General features: G+C 45.9%; 1 protein-coding gene across 2 annotated transcripts in view; it reads right to left on the reverse strand.

Annotated features, from left to right (window-relative positions):
- The window catches only part of SYT17 (synaptotagmin 17), an 89,064-nt gene extending 70,072 nt beyond the window's left edge, over window positions 1-18,992 (reverse strand). The window contains exons 1-3 of one of the 2 annotated variants that reach the window (XM_006123154.5): window positions 18,039-18,992; window positions 7,690-7,707; window positions 6,072-6,220 (exon numbers count right to left, since the gene is read on the reverse strand). In XM_006123154.5, coding sequence (XP_006123216.1) covers window positions 6,072-6,220; window positions 7,690-7,707; window positions 18,039-18,053 — 182 coding nt within the window. In that variant the 5' untranslated portion in view covers window positions 18,054-18,992. Of the gene's footprint in view, window positions 1-925; window positions 1,201-6,071; window positions 6,221-7,689; window positions 7,708-18,038 lie in introns of those variants that run through there. The other variant, XM_075899385.2, reaches the window with a different exon arrangement.
- Between the last annotated feature and the right edge of the window lie 1,075 nt (window positions 18,993-20,067).

Genomic DNA, 20,067 nt, shown 5'->3' on the forward strand with positions numbered 1-20,067 from the left:
AGGGAAACTGCTACTGAACCATGGTAATTTTTCCTCAAATAAACTCATCTGTTTGGAAAAGCTCTGTTTGTATTTAATCAAAACTTTTAGTAAGGAGACCTGAGTTCTAATTTCAATTTAACCTTGCAGCACACACAGTACTTAACTAGTTTTAAGGTAGGAGATTTCATACTATGCAGAGCTGAAAAGCACCCCAATTCCCTGCTAATTTTTTGCTAGAGCTAGGAAACAAACAATTGTGATGAAATAACAATAAGGATCTACCCATGTGCAAGTCAATACAATCAGATTTGCTCCAGAAAATTAAAAATACTTCTTTTAACACTGACGCTGTTGGGTGCTGTAAAAATTCAGGAAGTGCAAAAAGTCAACATCTACTGTAGGAAATGACTTAATTTCATGGCAGCTGGGCCCTATCCTGTTTCCCTAGCAACCCAGAAACTCCTCCTGATGACCATAGGAATGCTGGGGATGCAAAAAACAGAGGAGCGATGAGGACGTTAACGAGACTGCTCCCATACATCTCCAGACCATGAGAAGAACTGAAGAGGAAAAAATCTCACCCCATATGACAGCAATGGCCATGTAAGGCAGACAAAGAACAGAGGATTGGGAGCTCTTAGTTGTGATCCTTTAGGTATTTTTAGATAATTTTTGCGGGGAGGAGGGAGAGAAAGGGCAACACTACAGATGTACTTGTTCCCCAGACACAATACACATATCTAACAGAAGAATGTGGATCATTTTAAATCCAGGTGCCTGCCAGGTGTTACCCTGCTGTCCAGCACTACAGTAGGGGAACATTTACCATGCTAAATCAATTAACATAAGCAGACCCTGAGCAGTTCTGAGATACATACCAACATTAAAATAGCTCTTTTGTTGCCCAATTCTGCAACTCTTACACATGTCAAGTGGCACTTACCTATCTGATGAGTGTAGTACTGCAGACTCCAAACACTTAGAAACCTTCTCACCTCCCTGCACCTCAAGAAATAACAAGACCAGGCAAACGCCATTTGTCTCTACTAATTTCTGAGGTACCATTCTGTCCCTCTCCTTTCTCCTCTCAATCACTCTCCTGTCTTCTCTTCCATCTCTCCAGCCCTCCTCCTCTACCCTCCTTCTCCCCCTATACAAATATTCTCTCCCTTCCCCTTCAATCTACACCAGCTCACATTCTCCCATCATATCCCCCATATTAGCATTCCCCCAAATCTCCTGTGCCCGTTTTCCTTTACAATCTCTCTCTCTCATACACAACATCCCTCTCTCTCTATCCCATCACATTCCTTGGCTTTCTCAGCTGCTACCACTATGCATTCCCCTATGCCCTCAGTGCCTCCTGTCTGAGATACATACAGAAAAGAGAAGCTGCCATTTTAGCTGAGGGCATCTTGGATTCAATCATATAAAAAGTAATGGGAAACAGCAGCCATTTTGAATTAGTTTGCTGCCCAGCTTCTAGAGGCAAGAATCTTTAAAAAAAACACACACTAAAATAACATTTGTGAAAATATCATGAGCGCTCATGACTTTCATACTCTCTAGAGGGCTGCTAGCCTGACTATATGCTACACAGCACAAGTAAGGATAGCAGAATAAGATCATTTAATTGTATTTCATATAACCTTCTTCACTATTATTGAGCGCAAAAATTAACCAAGAGGGTTGCTAAAGGCAAAGGATCTGGAGCAGATCCATGGAACAGGTGGGAGGCAGTGCTTCTGTAGCCACATCAGCCACATGTTGCAAAGTTCAGCTCTCCAAAGGAACTGAAGAATTGCCCCACAGGTCGGTTAGCATGGGGCCAGAGAAGGAGCAGAGGCCCAAAGGTGGTGATCTACCCTAGCCAGAATGGAGGATCAGAGATCATTGGATTTACCACGTTAGGGCCCATAGGTGGGAATCTAGGGGTGGGGAAATGCTGCAGTACTCCTGGGCTCCTGGCCCCACATGTTGCCATCCCCACATGCTGGGATCCTGGCTGCCGCCCTGTCAACAACGCTACCACCCTGCATACTGGCTGCCTCTGCTGCTGGCTCCGCCCACTGGGGCATCTGCTGCCATCCTCACGTTCCGGCTGCCACCCCCATGTGAGGGTGGGGGATAGAGCTAAGAGGGCTGGATTTCAGCACCCCCACCCTTGAAAATGTTCCCACTGCCAAGGCCTGCCACTCCACAGACTTTAGTGAAGGTTTCTTCTGCCTCACCCCTCCCTGGAGCCCCTACCAAACCTAGCCACTTGTCTCCAAATACTCAATCATTTCTGCAGCGTATCTTTCTAAGACCAATAAAAGCACTCTCGTCACTTGCACACGACGTTTCCTTATTTAGCATTGATTTTATTTCTAATTTCCATTAGCTGCAGATAAATGAGATTCTAGGCATAATTCTGACCCTTTAAAAACAGTTCCCTGTTTAATAACCACTTTAAAGCTGTATTGCTAGCCTCTCTGCACCTTCTTACTATACTAATTCAAAACAATAAACAAGCCACTGTAATCCAAACAGAAAAGGATGAATTTTATGTACCTTGTATACACAAACCTGATAGATCTGGCAGGGGAAAAAATGAACACAAGGACACTGGGGGTGAGGATGACACGGATCACATGTCTACCCATCTGTCCTCCGGCAACTCAGTGAAGTGCGGTGCATTAAGAAAGCAATTAAGGGAGCACCTCACCTATTGTGGTTTCAGAAACGCATTGCACATTTAACCCTGGAGGGCCAACTACTCTGCTTCTCTGGGAGGCTTTTTAGCCTTGCAGATAAAGCACTAGATTGACACTAGGGTTCCTGCTCTGCTAGAGGCATGCTAGGTGACCTTGAGTCACTTTGCTGCCCAGTGCCTCAGATTCCCCAGCTGTAAAATGGAGATAACAATACTGGTCTCCTTTGTAAACTGCTTGGCTGTGTCTACATTGGCATGATTTTGCGCAAAAGCGCCTGATTTTGCGCAAAAACATGCTGCCTGTCTACACCGGCGGGGAGTTCTTGCGCAAGAATACTGACGTTCTAATGTGTGAAATCAGTGCTTCTTGTGCAAGAACTATGATGCTTCCGCTCAGGAATAAGCCCTCTTGCACAAGTGTTCTTGCGCAAGAGGCCAGTGTAGACAGGCAACATGAATTTCTTGCGCAAGAAAGCCCAATGGCTAAAATGCCCATCGGAGCTTTCTTGCGCAAGAGAGCATCTACACAGGCACGGATGCTTTTGCGCAAAAACACATCTCTTGCACAAAAGCATATGCCAGCGTGGACGCTCTCTTGCGCAAATACTTTAACGCAAAAACTCTTGCATTAACAGTATTTGCGCAAAATCTTGCCAATGTAGCCCTTTAGTTTTGTTGTTGTTACTGTTGTTGTTTTAGGACCAGATTTTAAAAGAACTTAAGTGGCACAGGAATGTAAATCCCATTGGAAATTCTGCTTTCTAGGAGCTGTATTCTCTTAAGTCACCTTGGTGCTTTTGTAAAGTTCCCCTGTTTAACCTAGTAAATCAAAATAACATTAATAAGACCAAAAGTTTCAGAGGGCTAGCTATGTTAGTCTGTAACTGAAAAAAACTTAAAAAACAATAAATAGTCCAGCAGCAACTTAGAGACAAACAAAAAATGTAGATGGTATCATGAGCTTTCGTGGGCACAACTCACTTCTTCAGATGAATGGACGTAAGGGGTCCAGGTAGCAAAATAATAGCAGAGAAAGGGCATGGGAAGGGAAAGAAAAGGAAAAAAATGGGGGGAAAATTAGAGTGTTCATGCTAAATGAAGCTGATAGAGTGGGTTCTAAGTACTCTTAAGTATCCGGAGCTTGGCTTTTTATGTCATTATGTGGGATGTGGAATATAGCAGGTAATCCAGTTAAAGTCTTTGTTTACACCTCTATTGCAGGTACTTGTAAATGAAATTAAGTTCTGCAGCTTCCCTTTCAAGCTGTTTTTTTAAATTGGCTTGTAATAATATGGCAACTTTGAGATCCATTAATGAGTGCCCAGGCAAATTAAAATGTTCCCCCAACAGGTTTCTGTGTGTTACCTTTTTGAATATCTGATTTGTGTCCATTAATTCTTTGTCGTAGAGATTGTCCAGTTTGGCCAATATACATGCCAGAGAGGCATTGCTGGCACTTAATGGCATAGATCACATTGATGGATGTGCAATTATATGAGCTTTTGATATCATGGTTTATGTGGCTAGGTCCTGTGATGATGTTGCTAGTATAGATGTGTGGACAGAGTTGGCACTGAAGTTGATTGCAGGGGTGGGTTCCTGGATGAGTATGAGGGAGGTGTTATGTGGTTGCTGGAAAGAATATGTTTGAAGTTAGGGGGTTGTCTGTAGGCAAGGATTGGCCAGTCCCTCAAGGCCTGTGGGAGTGAGGGGTCATTTTCCAGGATAGGTTGTAGATTGTTGATAATGCGCGGGTGGGGATTATGTTGGGGGCTGTAGGTGATGAAAAGTGGTGTTCTGTTGTTTTCTTTGCTGGGCCTGTCTTGAAGAAGCTGATGTCTGGGTACTCAGAAGACCAGAATCAATTTCTCGGTAAGCCTCAAAAATAGTGTAGTAGATATCATTTAGTTTCACTGCGTGCTGTTTCTTTGCTATCTTTCTGCCTAGAATAATATTTTACAACCAAACTAAGTGCTCCTAAAAATACAGATTTATCCTGAAAATAACTAAAGTTAAGGGCTATTTCAGCCACTTTCCCTGGGGTTATGCATGGGTGCAGAGGTCCACCAACATGCAACAAATTACTGAATTAGGACCTGAATTAACCCTAACCCCAAATCCCTATTTGTCTGAACAGTTATCTGATGTATTGTTTATGGCTAAGGTAGATCATAAACTCCTCTGGTAGGAACCCTGTCTGTTATGTGCCCATAAATTACAGTGCATGATCTAAGTAATGTGATAATAATCTTCTTACTATATATTTTAGAAATGTGCATCTGTCTATCCATTTGTGAGTCCATTTGTTCAAGAACTCTCTTAAACTCTAAAAGCAAGGACCGCCAAATTTGGTGTGCCGCCTTCTCTTATCATAACTTAAAGCAAGGTCAGGATATGATTGTGCCAGGACAGTGGGATGTACCTGGAATTTGAATGTTTCTTAACAAAATGGAAAAGGAGGCGTCTGGGAGTAGGGACAGTTATACTCTGGAATGACCACAAGATGATAGCAAGGGACCAGAGATGGGGACCAGGACAATTACAATTTCATTGGGCCAGCAGAGGGCAGGGGTGGAGAAAGGGAGAGCTATCTACTATATATTTCAGAGACTGTGTCTATTTGTGTGTCTGTTTGTCTGTGTCTGTCTGTCCCCCAGCTGGGGGACATGCACCCTTCACCCCATCTGTGCAGCTGCAGCAGCCATAGGCAAGCGCTTCTCACCTGGCCTCGAGTTGCTGATGTGAGAGAGGGTGGGCTGTCCTCACTCTCCAGGGCAGCCTGCATCTTGAACCCCTCTTCCCCAGCTCTACCCCAGAACAATGATTTAAATGAAGAAAAACAAAACTTATTTCAATTAAGGACCCGAGCAACGCCAGGTAAATCTACTAGTAATAATAATAAATACAGACCCTCATAAATAGTCATTTGACTAGCAGTATGGAAAATTATGGCAATCAAAGGAGCAAAGTACTCAAAATAACACAGTCCAATTTAGAGATTTCATTAAACTTAAAATGAAAGGTATTGTCTTCTCAGCATGGAATACAAATTGAGGCCAATTACCAACTTGCTTTGTTGGCTTGTAAGATAGTTTCTGACTTAAGCTTCGGGGCAGCAGTATTTCAAGGACTGTAGCTACCTGAATTAACAGGATATGTTTAGTTTTACTGCAGTTATATGCATTGTTTATGTATTGTATACACCATTTCCACCCTTAACACCAACCCTTCCCACCAGTTTGTTATTATATGTACGCAATTAGCCAGGTGTGTAATATTTCTGGAGTCTTATAGCCCTGTGTTTATGCCTTCATCACAGACAAAATAACATTACCTTTGTCTTACTGCTATAAACTGGAGATAACATTTGCTTAAAATGCACATCTAAACTTACAGCCATGCTGGTGTCTGTGCAGGAAAAGGTCCCAGGATTTCAACTTCATCTTCGCTCGACTGACAGCAGCTACAGTCAAAACACTTCTGACAACAATTTCTACAAGTCCATCTGCACAGCAAGAGATCCGATATTCTAGAGAGCAGACCCTAAGGCCATTGGAAACCAAAGAATAAGATTACAACCAGTAGATCATTGGTAAGAAATAATGCTCAGCTGTATTTATGTTTGTGCCTCTACAGCAGAACATTTAGAACTATATTTATTCCATTTATATAAACAGACAAGTACCGTGCAGTTACTGGCACATTCTCACTAAAGCCATAACTAAGCAGAGAAATAAACATTCACTGCAGGTATTTTGTTTTATAGAATTATATGTACGTGGGCGAGACAGTGATATACAAAACACTGTGGCATAACAATATGCTAGAGCAGAAACATGCCCATTATTTCACCCACATTAACAAACTAATATATCAGCAAATTTGTGGCAAAGAGAATTGGAAACTGAAGATTAGTGACACCCCCACTTTTGATTTCACAAGTTGTTTCATAGTTGAAAAAAACCTAACACAACAATATCAATATATTTTAATACTGTATGTATTGTAATCATGTGATATTCATATGCTCTATATATGCAGTATTACAGCATCAAATTTGTCAGCAAAATGTATCATCTTCGGTACAAAATCTTTCCTGATTTTTACTATGATGATTAATTTATTGAAAAGTTGTTGTTGGTTTTTTTAAGTTATTTGCCCTGGATCAGTATAGAAGTGCCCTGCTGTATGGTGGCAGTAATAACTCCCTTACAGTGCTACTACATTTATTACATGTACAGTACATATATGTACATAGGCTAAGTGTATACATTTATAGCAAAGACGTGCACCCCAAGAAAAGAACTGTGTTTGAAAAAGCCACAGTTCTCTTCCATCTCCCCCTTGCCCCAAGAGCGTAAAATCTTGCTATTGGTTTATACCAATTACAAATAACTATCCCCTTCAGCCCCACACCCTTGCTGGTGCACTGACGAAAGAAGAAGAGGGGCAGGAAGCCAGAGGTCCACTCATTCCCCATCTACTCCTACTCCCCTTCCCCAGATACAGGGGAGGGGCAGAAGAAGTGGTTTGTAAGAAGGCTTGCAGAGCAGTGTGTAGGACCCAGACAGACAGATTGTAGCTATCTGTTCTCAGTGGGAAGTGAAAACCCAGCATGCGTTATAAAACCTTCACAAAGCAAAAATTTGAGAATAGCCTATAACTGAACCAAAAAATCTTGAATCTTGCCGTGTTGAGCACTATCTGTATAGGGAAGCAGTCAGCACTCACTGGGAGGCGTTCCCTAGAAGTGCTGGGCTGCAGAGGACAGTAGCAGATTGATAGTAAAGCAGACTTTTATTCCACACCTGTATGGAATTCAATTTTTTCTTCTATTAAAAAAAATCACCGTTTTTCTACACATGAACCCAGGAAATCAGAAAAGCCACAAAGCAAGGAATCTGGCCTACCATCTGTACCTACGGCATTAGAAAAGATTCTGAAAATGCAGGACAACCTCCTCTGTATGATGAGACGAGACAGAATAGGGAAGAATCATCAGATTAACTCACCTCATTTATCGGTTCCAACTGTCCTTTTAGAGATTCATGATGAAGCAAAGGGGAATAAAATGAAAAAGACAAAACCAGTTTAGCAATGCTCAAATAACTCTAAATCAGCAGGCAGACAACATGCTTTAATTTCTCAGGGCATACTATTTCCCAAGCTTGTCCTATTTAATTTTAGGAAAGGGGGAAGAAGCTCTTGAGGGAGAGACAATATCTTCTTCTCTTTTTACCCTCCCACTCCTCTTTTATCCTCTTTTACCCTCCTGCTGCTCACAGCAAGAGAAATGCATGTCTAGCATCTGCCGTCAGCCCCCTCCCAGGTAGGGTTGCCAGGTGTCCGGTATTCTACTGGACAGTCCAGTATTTGCGCTCTTTGTCCGGTAAAAAAAAATCAGAGAATACCGGACATTGCAATCCTCTGATTTTTCCAGCTGCGCACCAGACGGAAGCCTGGCGTGGGTGGGGGGAGCGGCTGGAAGGCGGGGCCACGATTGGCGCTAGGAGCCTGTGATTGCGCAGAAGCCTTGTGGGAGTGGCTGGGACTCCCAGCCACTCCCCCTGCCCCGGCTAGGCTTCTGAAGTGCCCAGAGTGCCAATCGCGGCCTCGCCTCCCAGCTAGGGACTCCCAGGCTGGGAGGTGGGGCCACCATCGGCGCTGGGAGCCTGTGATTGTGCAGAAGCCTGGCAGGGATGGGGGAGAAGTGGCTGGAAGTCCGCCCCCACCAGGCTTCTGTACAATCACAGGCTCCCAGCACCGATCATGGTTCCGCCTCCCAGCCAAGCTGGGAGGTGGGGTTGCGATCACCACTTATCCCGCGTTCCTTTTTTTTGCTTGACCATCTGGTATTTTTTGGGAGACCATCTGGCAACCCTACTCCCAGGAGACCCATCATGTGCAATCACGCTCTTCATGTGTCCTTAGGAAATTACTTGATTTCTACAACTATTTTACTGCATCAGTTGCAAACCCAACCAGGTTGTAGATACACTACCAGCTGCCAGTAATAGAGACCTTGGTCTCAGTTCAGTCTTAGCAAAAACAGTTGCAATTCCAGATATTAAGACCCACACTTTTAGAAGGAGACACTAATTTTGAATACTCCCCTTTCTGTGTGCCCAACGCAAGTCACTCTGTGCCTGAATTTTCAGAGGCGCTGAGCGCCTTAAATTCCCATTGTCTTCCATTGGGGTGATGGGTCCTCGGTGTTGGAAAAATCAGTCCCCAGAGAACTGTTTAACAGCTGAGTCACCCAAGATTACTGACCACTTTTTGAATATGTGAGCTGAAGTGACTTGCCTAAGGTCACACAAGAAAAGTGTGGCAGAGCCAAGAAAATCTCCCACGTTCCAACCTACTGCTTTAATCGCACCATCTTCAACACTTACTCACTTTATCAACAATATACAATCTATCCTGGAACATGACCCATCACTCTCACAGGCCTTGAGGGAAAGGCCAATCCTTGCCTAAAGGCAACCCTATAACCTCAAACAAATTCTTTCCAGTAACCATGCAGCACACCTCCATCATAATCATCCAAGAACCCACCCCTGCAATCAGCCCCAGTGCCAACTCTGCCCACACATTTACATAAGCGATTTCATCACAGGACCTAACCACATCAGCCACTACATCAGGGACTCATTTAACTGCACATCCACTAACAGGATCTATGCTATCAAGTGCCAGCAATGCCCCTCTGCCATGTATACTGGCCAAACTGGACAGTCTCTATAATGAAAGATTAATGGACACAAATCAGATATTCAAAAAGACAACACACAAACACCTGTTGGAGAACACTTTTACCAGTCCGGGCACTCATTAATGGATCCCATGTTGTTTCAAGCCAATTCCACAAGCCAAATACACAGGGAAGCCTTAGAACTTAACTTCATTTACAAGTTTGGTACCCATCACAAAGGCATGAATAAAGATATTACCTGGATAGCACACTACCTTCCACATCCTAATGACTTAATCAACCAACAATGGGTACTTAAGAACAATTTGCACCTTCTTTATCAGCTTCTTGTAACATGAACATTCTAATTCATTATTTTTCCCTTCCTTCCCGCCTCCCATCCCCTATTTGTTTTGGAACTGGACTTTTAATACTCCATTCATCTGAAGAAGTGGGTTGTACCCATGAAAACTCTACATGTTTTATTAGTCTTTAAGGTGCTGCTAGACTCCTCATTTTTAAATTTTTTTTTTCAGTTACAGACTCACTTTGTGTTATTCTTGCTGCAACTAGTTCCTTTACTTTCATGAACACTGAATTCACCAAAATTCATTAAAAGATCTTACTTAGAAAAGTTTGGATCTCTACTATAGTTGCTTTTCTATCTTCAGCCCTTCCTCATATACAGTAGTTTTCTGTCTCATGTGCCTTCTTTTAAAGATGGTTTCCTTAAGAGGCTTGTTCTCCCACCTCCTCCCTCACCAATAGAAAGTATGCTGCTTCTGTTGGCTATCTTCTCTTTGGAAAATATAAACACTAATACTATTCAAAAAGGAACAATGCAATTTAGCTCTGCAATAGCTTCCAAAGAAAACATTTTAACACAAATATCCATCTTCATGTTCTCACAAACTATTGCTTAGTGTAAATACTCCCATCTGTTTGAGGTAGCACAACACAGGAAAGTCCTGTACTGTAATATGGCTACACCCACAAACCATTAAAAACAGGGTTGTATCATCCCCCAGTTTACACTCTAAGGGTATGTCTACACTACAAAGTTAATTTGAACTAACAGACGTTAGTTCGAATTAACTTTGATAGGCGCTACACTAGCGCTCCGCTAGTTTGAACTTAGCGGAGCGCTTAGTTTGAACTAGGTAAACCTCATTCTACGAGGACTAAGCCTAGTTCGAACTTACTAGTTCGAATAAGGGGTGTGTAGCCCCTTAATTCGAACTAGTGGGAGGCTAGCCCTCCCCAGCTTTCCCTGGTGGCCACTCTGGCCAACACCAGGGAAACTCTACTGCCCCCCTCCCGGCCCCGGAGCCCTTAAAGGGGCACGGGCTGGCTATGATGCCCATGCCAGGTGCAAGCCTGCCAGCACCCAGCCAGCAGACCCTGCACCTGGCACGGCTCGAGCCAGCCACCTGATGCCCCCCAGCCCTCCCCCTCTTCCCGGGACCAGGCTGGCGGCTCCCGGGAGCTTGCCCTGGACCGCAAGAGGCGGGCACCCGCCTGGTCTAGTGCGGATATCATGGACCTCGTCCACGATCTCCACACTAGGCACAGGAAAGCGGCCGTCTAGGGCAGGACAGCTGCCAGCCTGGCCACCCAGGAGCAGGTGTGCATGAAAATCAAGGTGGTCCACTGAGACCCCCGACCCTGAGCCCTGAGCTTACAATGGCCGTACTGGGTCAGACCAAAGCTCCATCTAGCCCAGTAGCCTGTCTGCCGACAGCGGCCAACCCTAGGGACCCTGGAGGGGATGGACCAAAGACAATGACCAAGCCATTTGTCTTGTGCCATCCATCTCCAGCCTTCCACAAGGGACACCACTCCTACCCCCTGGCTAATACCACTCCATGGACCCAACCTCCATGACTTGATCTAACTTCTCTTTAAACTCTGTTCTAGTTCTAGCCTTCACAGCCTCCTGCAGCAAGGAGTTCCACAGGTTGACTCTTTGCTTTGTGAAGAAGAACTTTCTGTTACTAGTTTGAAGCCTGCTACCCATTCCTTTTCTTTGCTGTCCTCTAGTCCTTCTATTATGGGAACTAATGAAGAACTTTTCTTGATGCACCCTCTCCACACCACTCATGCTTTTATAGACCTGTATCATATCCCCCCTCAGTCTCCTCTTTTCTAAGCTGAAAAGTCCCAGTCTCTTTAAACTCACTTCATATGGGACCTGTTCAAAACCCTTGATCATTTTAGTTGCCCTCTCCTCTCCCAGCCTCTCTCTTCCCTTCTCCCACCTCCTTTTCCCAGTCTCCCCGAGTTTTGTTCAATAAAGAGAGATTCTATTTTTGAACACACGTTTTCTTTATTTTGTACATCAGGAAGGGGGGCTAGGAAGGGGTAAGTGGAAGGAGGTGAGGGAGGAATGGGGTACGAGCCCCCGATGAGGAGGACTGGGCTGGCTCTGCAGGCTTCTGGGGGTGGAAGCTCTCCTGCAGCCCCCCAATTGCCCCCTCTCCCCAGATGGCAGCCTGCGGCAAGTGCAGCCGGTCTGATGGCCGAGTGCTGTGATGTGCCCAGTGTGGGCACTCCGGGCACTCCAAACCAGGACTGCTTTGCAAGCGGGGAACCCCTGAGAACTGTCTGTCTGGGGTGGGGGTCGGGTCCCTTTAAATACAGCCCTCGGCTAGCCTGAGGCAGCAGCTCCACGCTCTAAGTCCTCATCTGATGCCCTGCCGGCACTGCTTCCAGCCATCCTTAACCCCGGTTCAGGGTCCACTTAATGTGGACATGCTAGTTCGAAATAGCAAAACGCTAATTCGAACTAGTTTTTTAGTCTGGATCCGTTAGTTCGAATTAGCTTAGTTCGAATTAGCGCTGTAGTGTAGACATACCCTAAGTTCCATCCAAAACTGACATGGTTTATTCCAAGCCTGCACTAAAATTAGGACCATTAGATTCAAGTTCTGCAACCAAGCAGCCCAGTATGCATTATGAGAAAAGGCTTTGTGGCATAGGGGAATGGGTGTGGGAGAGGGTGTGGTAACCTCAGGCAGGCCTGCATCAGACAACCCTTCTGTATTAGTTGTGCAAGCAAGGCGTCAAGTAAAACAACCTAGGATCTGTTTTAAAATAGGTCCTTGGACACCGAGTGCCACAGGTGCATGAGCAATGCTATGCACAAAGTCCATCATAATGCTACAACAGGCCCATCTTTAGAGCCCTGCAAATCCACAGTTATCTGCTTTATCTCCATGGACCACTTCTGTGGCTAGGAGGGCAGATGCCAATACACGTCGCATCTGTGCAAGCCTCTGATGTAAAGAGCTGCACAAGCAGTTGTAAGGAACTGCAGCGCAGATTCTCCACCTGCCCTGGGCTGGGGTGCCGGGCCAGGCCAGCCAAGGAGCAGACACGGACCTTCCACCTGTCCATGGTGCTGACTGTGTCCCTGCCCCCAGGTTCAGCCAAAGGAAGGTGAAAGGTCCACACAGGCTCCCCACTGTAGCCCACGCAGCTCTCCCCAACCATGCTCCGATGAGGTGGGGGGGGGGGTGCTTTGGAGTCTCAACCAGGCCTCCGGTGCAGAGCCCTGCTGTGGATCAGTTTTGTGGATCACAGATTGGATGCAGAAACACATTTGTGTATCTGCACAGGGCTCTAGCCATCCTGTCTGTGTACTCAACCAAACTCCCTCTGAAACCCTAAGCAGGAACACAGGACTGATGACATAGACAACAGGCAGGAACTAATCACCATACACAGCAGCAGCAAATGAACAGCCAGTGCCATAAAATTCATAAATGCACAGCTCCATGAAATAAAAGCAAACATGAACAGCTGTCTGTGTCCATGCCAGTCACATGCAGCAGGGGGGCTACCTCGGGGGGAATGGAGTACAAATGATATGATTGCCAGCAGTTGGAGTTTATGACACAGATAATGTAACAAACCCTAGCACACAGAGAGAGACTGCATCTACATTCAGATGGATCTAGCAGTCTACCGGGAATGCAAAAGGAATACCTCTCACATCACTACTGCTCAGCCTAGCATTATACCAGCTCTGCCCATTCAAAATCAACTCTTTGACCCAGGAGCATAATCCATCTGGGACTCCCAGTCACTACAGTCACTGTTGTTTCAGAGATGAAAAGCTAAGAGGGCAACTAACCAAACAGTATTTTACAACCACTGTGCACTGATGTCAGTGATTGTGCAAAGCAGTGGAGCACCCAACCAAATCAGTGGCAGAGCTCAGATAAGAAGCCAGATTTCCTGGCTAACATCTCCCAGGAGTTTTTAAATCACAAACCCAGGGGTATCAAAACTCATTCAGGAGAGCAGGTCAAATTACATCTTTAATGATACACAATGGATCCGGTTTACAGTGTTAGGGTTTCGTATAAAACAGCCAATTCACCAAACAGCGCCTACCCTGGCATAATTGCACAAGGGACAGGCCAGACCCAGTACTTACAGACCCCAGGGGCTCAAGGCCCCCTGCCCATCTAGTTCCTAAGAGCCCCTCAAAGTAACAACAGTGTTTTCATGGCCCTCTGCAAGTTGAGTGAGCCCCTATTTTGAAGTTCATAGTTGGTGGTAAGATGTATACTACACTGGGATCCCAGTATCTATATCCACAGTAGGCCCCATTGTTGTGAGGGGCACCGTTTCAATTTCTGCGGGGATTCCCGTATGTGTGAAGGCTCCCATTTCTAGGTTCACAATGTATAGGTTAGCATGTGGGTGGTTGGCTCCCACAGTGTGTGGAGAGGTGTCTCACATAGATCCAGAGCCTGCGTTTGCTAGGACCCGTGTGAGTGTGAGGGTCACTTCCCACCCTGCTGATGTTTCACAAGTCTGCAAGGTGTGAGAAGCAGAGTCATCTCCATGTGGGGGAAGCTCTGTGTCCTTTCATGTCCTTCTGGCTGGCTCCTGAGCCTCCCAGACCCTGCCTACTCCTCAGCAGCAGCCACCGAAGCTCAACTCAGCAATTAGTAGAAACAGCATCTATGGTAAGGCCAGCTGGACGGATGAGAGAGGAGCTGGTAAAACACGCCTGGCTCCTTCTCTCTACTGACTCTTGCTCCCACTCCAAATTCAATCCTACACATGGAACCCACAGTCAACAGCTGGATCATTGAACAGGCAATATAACAGCAGCAAAGGCAGCTGCAAAAACTGTTACTCTGTGTCTCTCCTTGTGCCCTGCATATGCTAAGCTGTAATAAGACATAAGAACCTCGCTCTGTCTTTCTCTCTCTCTCTCTCTTTCATACACAAACTCATGTGTATGCCGACATTCCCACACCTAGATTTGTGCACACTCCCTTAAACCCACAAACATAAGCACACCTGTGTACAAGCACCCACTCATCTGCATACAAAACCCCCCATGCACACAAACACACAGTCGCATACATACATCATCAGTCAGATGCACAGATTCACACAAACATGCATAAAACGGGATCTTCGGATTCATTCTTAGGCATGAAAAGAGATTCCCTCCCCCCCCCACACACACACCCTTCTCCTGTAGTACTCCACAAAGTGCCTGCCACAGCCCACAGTTCTGGTCTGAATCAAGATACAATGGCTGTAACTGTTGCTATTGAACAGGTGCAAAAAGGGAACCCACAAAGCATCCGGCTGCCTGTGTCGCTAGAGTACTTAACCTTCAGGGACTGACTTGCACCCCCACACATATCCCGTGAAGGGGGAGCAAAGATGACTGTTGCCTGCGGGGAAGGTGCAGGGAGGGCCACCCAGCGGAACAGGGAGGGGGCACGAGGAGGCACCCCATTTAGCAATGAACATTGTGGTTGGGAGCAGAGGGGGCGGTGCTCCCCCCACAGGCTACCACAGTCACCTGTGGGGGGGAGAAGGGATCACTAGCCTGGGCCAAAGGGACATGCAAGGAGTAAATTCGGCTGAGCACTAATCCAGGCTGGAGCAGCCCGGGTCTCCCTGTGGCCTCCGTGCCAGAACAGAGGACGCTGCCTCCCCAGCTGCTCAGGAGCGCACTAGTCCCCCGCACAGCCCGAGCATGGCACCTCTCTCTACTGTGCCCTCCACAACAACGTGACTTGTCTGCTGGATGAGCACTGACCATCTCCCCCTGCCACTCCTCAGCGCCTCCCCCAGCATTTCCCTAGCATGGGGAGTGGGACGCCTCTGTCTGGCACTCTGGCTTTGCGGGGTCCTCCGCGCACCGGTGCGTGGCTCAGGGTGCATTTCTCCCACTTGGGCAGCAGCCCTGCCTCCTCCCGGGCTCGGCATTCCCCACTCACGGGCAGCCGTCTGGGCTTTGAGCCCCAGCCTCCCCTGCCACAGCCAGCGACATTTGGTGCAGAGCCAGACACCGCCAGGGCTGCAGCAAGCAACAGGGGCTGAGCCCACTGGAGGCAGCACCATGAGGGGATCACCTCCAGTGTGGCTGGGGCTGCCATCCTGAGGAACCGCCAGGGCGAACAGACTGCCTTTGGAAGAGCCCACTGGACAGCAGGCTCTGGGCATGGTGGGACTTGTGCATCTGATAAAGGGGGGTGGAGGAGCAAAGTGGGGGGGGGGGCATTCTGAGGTAGGTGGGGGCAAGATCCTAGGTGAGCCCTGCAAACTGCCTGCTGCCCAGGAGAGGGCTCAGCCAGTGGTTAAAGGAAGCAGGTAGGGTGGGGATCCCCTGGCACCTCCATGTACAAGGCAGCCCACGGAACCACCTGCCACCAACGTGTGCTACAGCGGGGTCAGCCAGCTAAGGAATGCAGCAGGGGGCAGGAGAAGAGGGGGGAATCCCCCCAATATAGGCCCTGGTGGGACTTGTATCACACTCCATGTGGCATCTGTGGAGGGAACCCTGGGGGTAACACCAACAGGGAACTCACTAGGAGGATGCCACTTAATAAAAAAAAACCCTGGAGCCAGTGCTAACTCCAGAGTTTCACACACTACAGGACTGGACCCCAGCCCACAGCACCTGTTGGTGACAGGCCCTTCCATTAGCTCTGGATGCCCAACCTATCATTCACCGCAGCTGCCTTCATCCCCTCGCTCCATCCCCTCGCCCCAGATTAGTGCCTGAGAATCACTTTTGTTGTTTTAAAGGAAGTTTCTAGCCTGCAGGGTTGTTGAGAAATGTGACTCTCAAATGCCAGCAGGCAAATAAAAAGAACCCAACAGGTATTACCTTGTCAATGACTCAACTGTCCAGGGGGCCTGACTCATGAGTCTGAAACACTTGGGTTTGCTATACTCATTATTGCAAATGCGGAATGTGCTCTAGGAAACCTAAACCCTGTGCCCAACAGGGAAGGGGCATATAATTACTAAGGGAGCAATCACAGTATGCTCTCTTTGCAGGGGTGCCCAATTGGGGGGCATCCCATATGCAAATTAGCCCCCCATGTTCAATCTCCACTGTGTTCGGGAAGCCCTGTTTTGACCTTTGCATGAGGACCCCAGATGGGTGTTTGAACCTCTCTGTGCCGCCACAAGATCCCAGAGAGAATGTGTGGACCTGGCTTTTGGATTTACAGTGATCACTGAATGCATACAGGGATGCTCCTTTCGGTGCTCACAGGTGAAGGGGGCCACATATAAGTGTGGTCCTCAAGGCTCCACGTGACCTCCACGGGACTCTTCCATGCTGACATTTCACAGGATTGCAGGCACGGAGTCACATAGCCAGCCAACACTATCAGGAAGCTCTGCCCTTTCATGCCCTTCTGGCTGAGAGTCCCAGATCCACTCTATTTGTATCTCTGGGGGCTGCTCTGCCTGGATCTCCATCTGCTGCCCAGCAGCAGCAAGCTCTCCTCAGCTCAGCAATTAGCAGGAGAAGCATCCATGGTAACATTAGGTGGATGGATAGAGGCTGGGGTTGTTAGAGCACCCCAGCTGCTCTCAGTCCCGTCTACCAGGCTGCTCTTGCTCACACACCACTCTCAGTCCCAGGAACTGAACCCTGGAGTTAACAGACGGATCATGGCACATAGAGCAGCAACAAGGGTGTCTTGTGAAAATTGTTCTTCTGTTTCACTCAGGGCACAGTTGCACACACGGTGCTATAAAGCATCAAACCTCTCTCTCTTACACACACACAAACACACACACCCTATATATGTACAGACATTCATACACATAGATAATAGCTACACATGTGTGAATGTAAGTCTCCCATATCCACAGAATCTCACTAGCACATTCATACACTAAGTATGTTACTTTCCTTTTGTTTTACCGATTTGTATTGACAACCTTAAATAACATGCACCCAGCGGATAGCTAGAAGGAATGCTTTCAATTTTTGGTTGTTTTTTTATTAAGATCCGATCAAAATACAATTTCCCCAAACTTATCTTGGAAGTGATTGTTTTGTTACGCTACTTAGTATTGCCAACCACCAATAAGCCACAGTTCTTGTTTCTAAATGCTCTACAAGCAAATATTACTATTGAGTGCAAAAATCAGAACCATTAATAATGCTACAAGTTGCATCTGTCACTAGACAACTTAACCTTTTCTGTAACTAACTCTCAAGTCTCCCAGTTAGTGGGAGAGGGAATCACTAGTCTGGGATGGATGAACATGCAACTAGTAAATTCAGCTGAGTTCTATACTAGGTTAGAGCAGACCTGGTTTCCCTATAGTTCCCTCCTCCCCAGATAAAGAGGACATTTCCTCCCCAGTGCTGTTCAGACCTACCTGTATATACGCCATCTTCACTAGGTATCACATTAGTTCCCAGCACAGCCTGAGCATGGCGTCTCTCTCCACTTTGCCCTCAAAAAAAAAAAAAAAAAAAAAAAGACGTGACTTGTATGTTAGATGAGCACTGTTCATTCCTCCCCTCCCTTGCTGCTCATTGCCTCTCCGTAGTGATCAGTGTTTCCTTCCCAGCATTTCTTTAGCCAGAAGTGCTGATTATTTTGCTTGATTCTAATATTTTTGTATGGCTTTCTGGGTTCCCAGGCTCTCTGTGCTGCGTTGGGCTGGGAGGGACGTGTTCTGTCAGCCTGTCACTGCTGCATGATTGATTTCCTTCTTTTCCTTCTTCTCTATGCTAGGCTGGTGATGAATTTTCCCCTCTTGGGCAGCAGCTTTCACACTTCCAGAGATCTAGATTTGGATCCCCTTCTCTCAGTGCATCTTTCCTTAGATTTGTTTTTCCAACTTAAAGCCTGTGGATGAATCCGGGGAAAGTGTCTCCTGCAAACAGCATCATCCATCTGTCTGCAACCAGATGGACAAGAGACTTTGAAACAGCAACATGTAGGAGGGTCCTTTTTGTCACAGAACAAGAATCAAAACGTGTCTGAAATCTATTGGTGATGATTTTCCACCAGCAAACCAAAAACCTTGCTCTTTATTTCAAATTCTGCGAGACCAGGTTAGATATCTACATATTGAAAGGGAATGGTGTAATGAAGGAAACTCTTTCATTATGAGTATTCAGAAGCAGCTGGTACTGAGTTTACAGAAGGACCAGCAATAAAATATACTCAGGGGACCTGGCACATAATCTATAGAGAATACTGTCACAATGTGCCGTGCAAACTCTCTTTTCACATGCACAAGGAAGCTGACAAAAATATGAGTAGAGGGAACCGCAATGTAACCTACATTTTGCCATGTAAGATTCTGAGAGAACAAACACTTTAATAGTCACCTTGATTTGCCAGCATCCACCTCTCTTTTCTGTTTTTATAATTAAAGCTCACATTGATTAGACCTGCCCCTTTTCCCTCTTACAAAGGGAAATACTTTTTTAAAGTATTTCACTACAGCTATTCTGCAACTGGGTGATTTTTAATTTAGGGAAGGTGGTATTGTTAATTGGTAGTGCTAATGAGAAGAATTAATAAATGAAGACTAATCTATAGACTCTGTGTGTTTGCATTATGGGGCGGAGTGCAAGTCCCTTTTGAAGAATGCTAGTGTCAAAGCTGCAATTGCAACAGGTCCTGTGCACAACAGCAGAACAGCGACATCCAGAGGACATAACCCAAAACTTCAGAGAGCTGGAAAACACTTCCCCAAGCTTATGAATTAACCAAGAGACACGACCCTATGTCTGGATTAGATTGGTTTCATAACACAATGGTATCATATGCTGGTAGTTAAAGTGCAATAAAACCTTATCTAGTGCATTTAACTAACAGGTCTTAGTAGAAGCAAATGTACCTAAACAGAGTTTATATCAGCATTTATCTTCATAAGCATATTATTTGCCACCAATAGCCTGCCATTATTATTGCCCTAGTCCCTTAAAAACCAAGGATTGAATCAACAAGTACTAAACTGTAGAATTCATTGTAACAGAAACTCATCCAAACCAAGCACTGTGCCTGATCTTTAAAGAACTGGATAATTCTATGAACATTAATTCACAAGCTAAAGGATAAGGATAATCAGATCTTGAAATTCACATCATATGGGTAAGTGGAACGGATAAGGAAGGAATTTTAGCCCATCTATAACATCACATATATTCCCCATTAGGAATTTTTTTACTCTGATGAAAGTTATTGCTGGAGGTAAGATATTAGTTTCATGTGGACTAATGATCCACTAATGAAAAATGATCCACTAGAAAAAGTGGAAGAGCACATGCATTCCCTGGATCTGGCAGAGTTTTTCCGGGATACCTCTGGTATCCCAGAAAACCCCCGTAGTCTAGACATAGCCTAACACAACTACCCCTCTGAGACCTTTCATACATATATATGACATG

The sequence above is a fragment of the Pelodiscus sinensis genome, chromosome 15 (assembly GCF_052426305.1).
Source record: "Pelodiscus sinensis isolate ZL-2025 chromosome 15, ASM5242630v1, whole genome shotgun sequence".
NCBI classification, from domain to species: Eukaryota; Metazoa; Chordata; order Testudines; family Trionychidae; genus Pelodiscus; species Pelodiscus sinensis.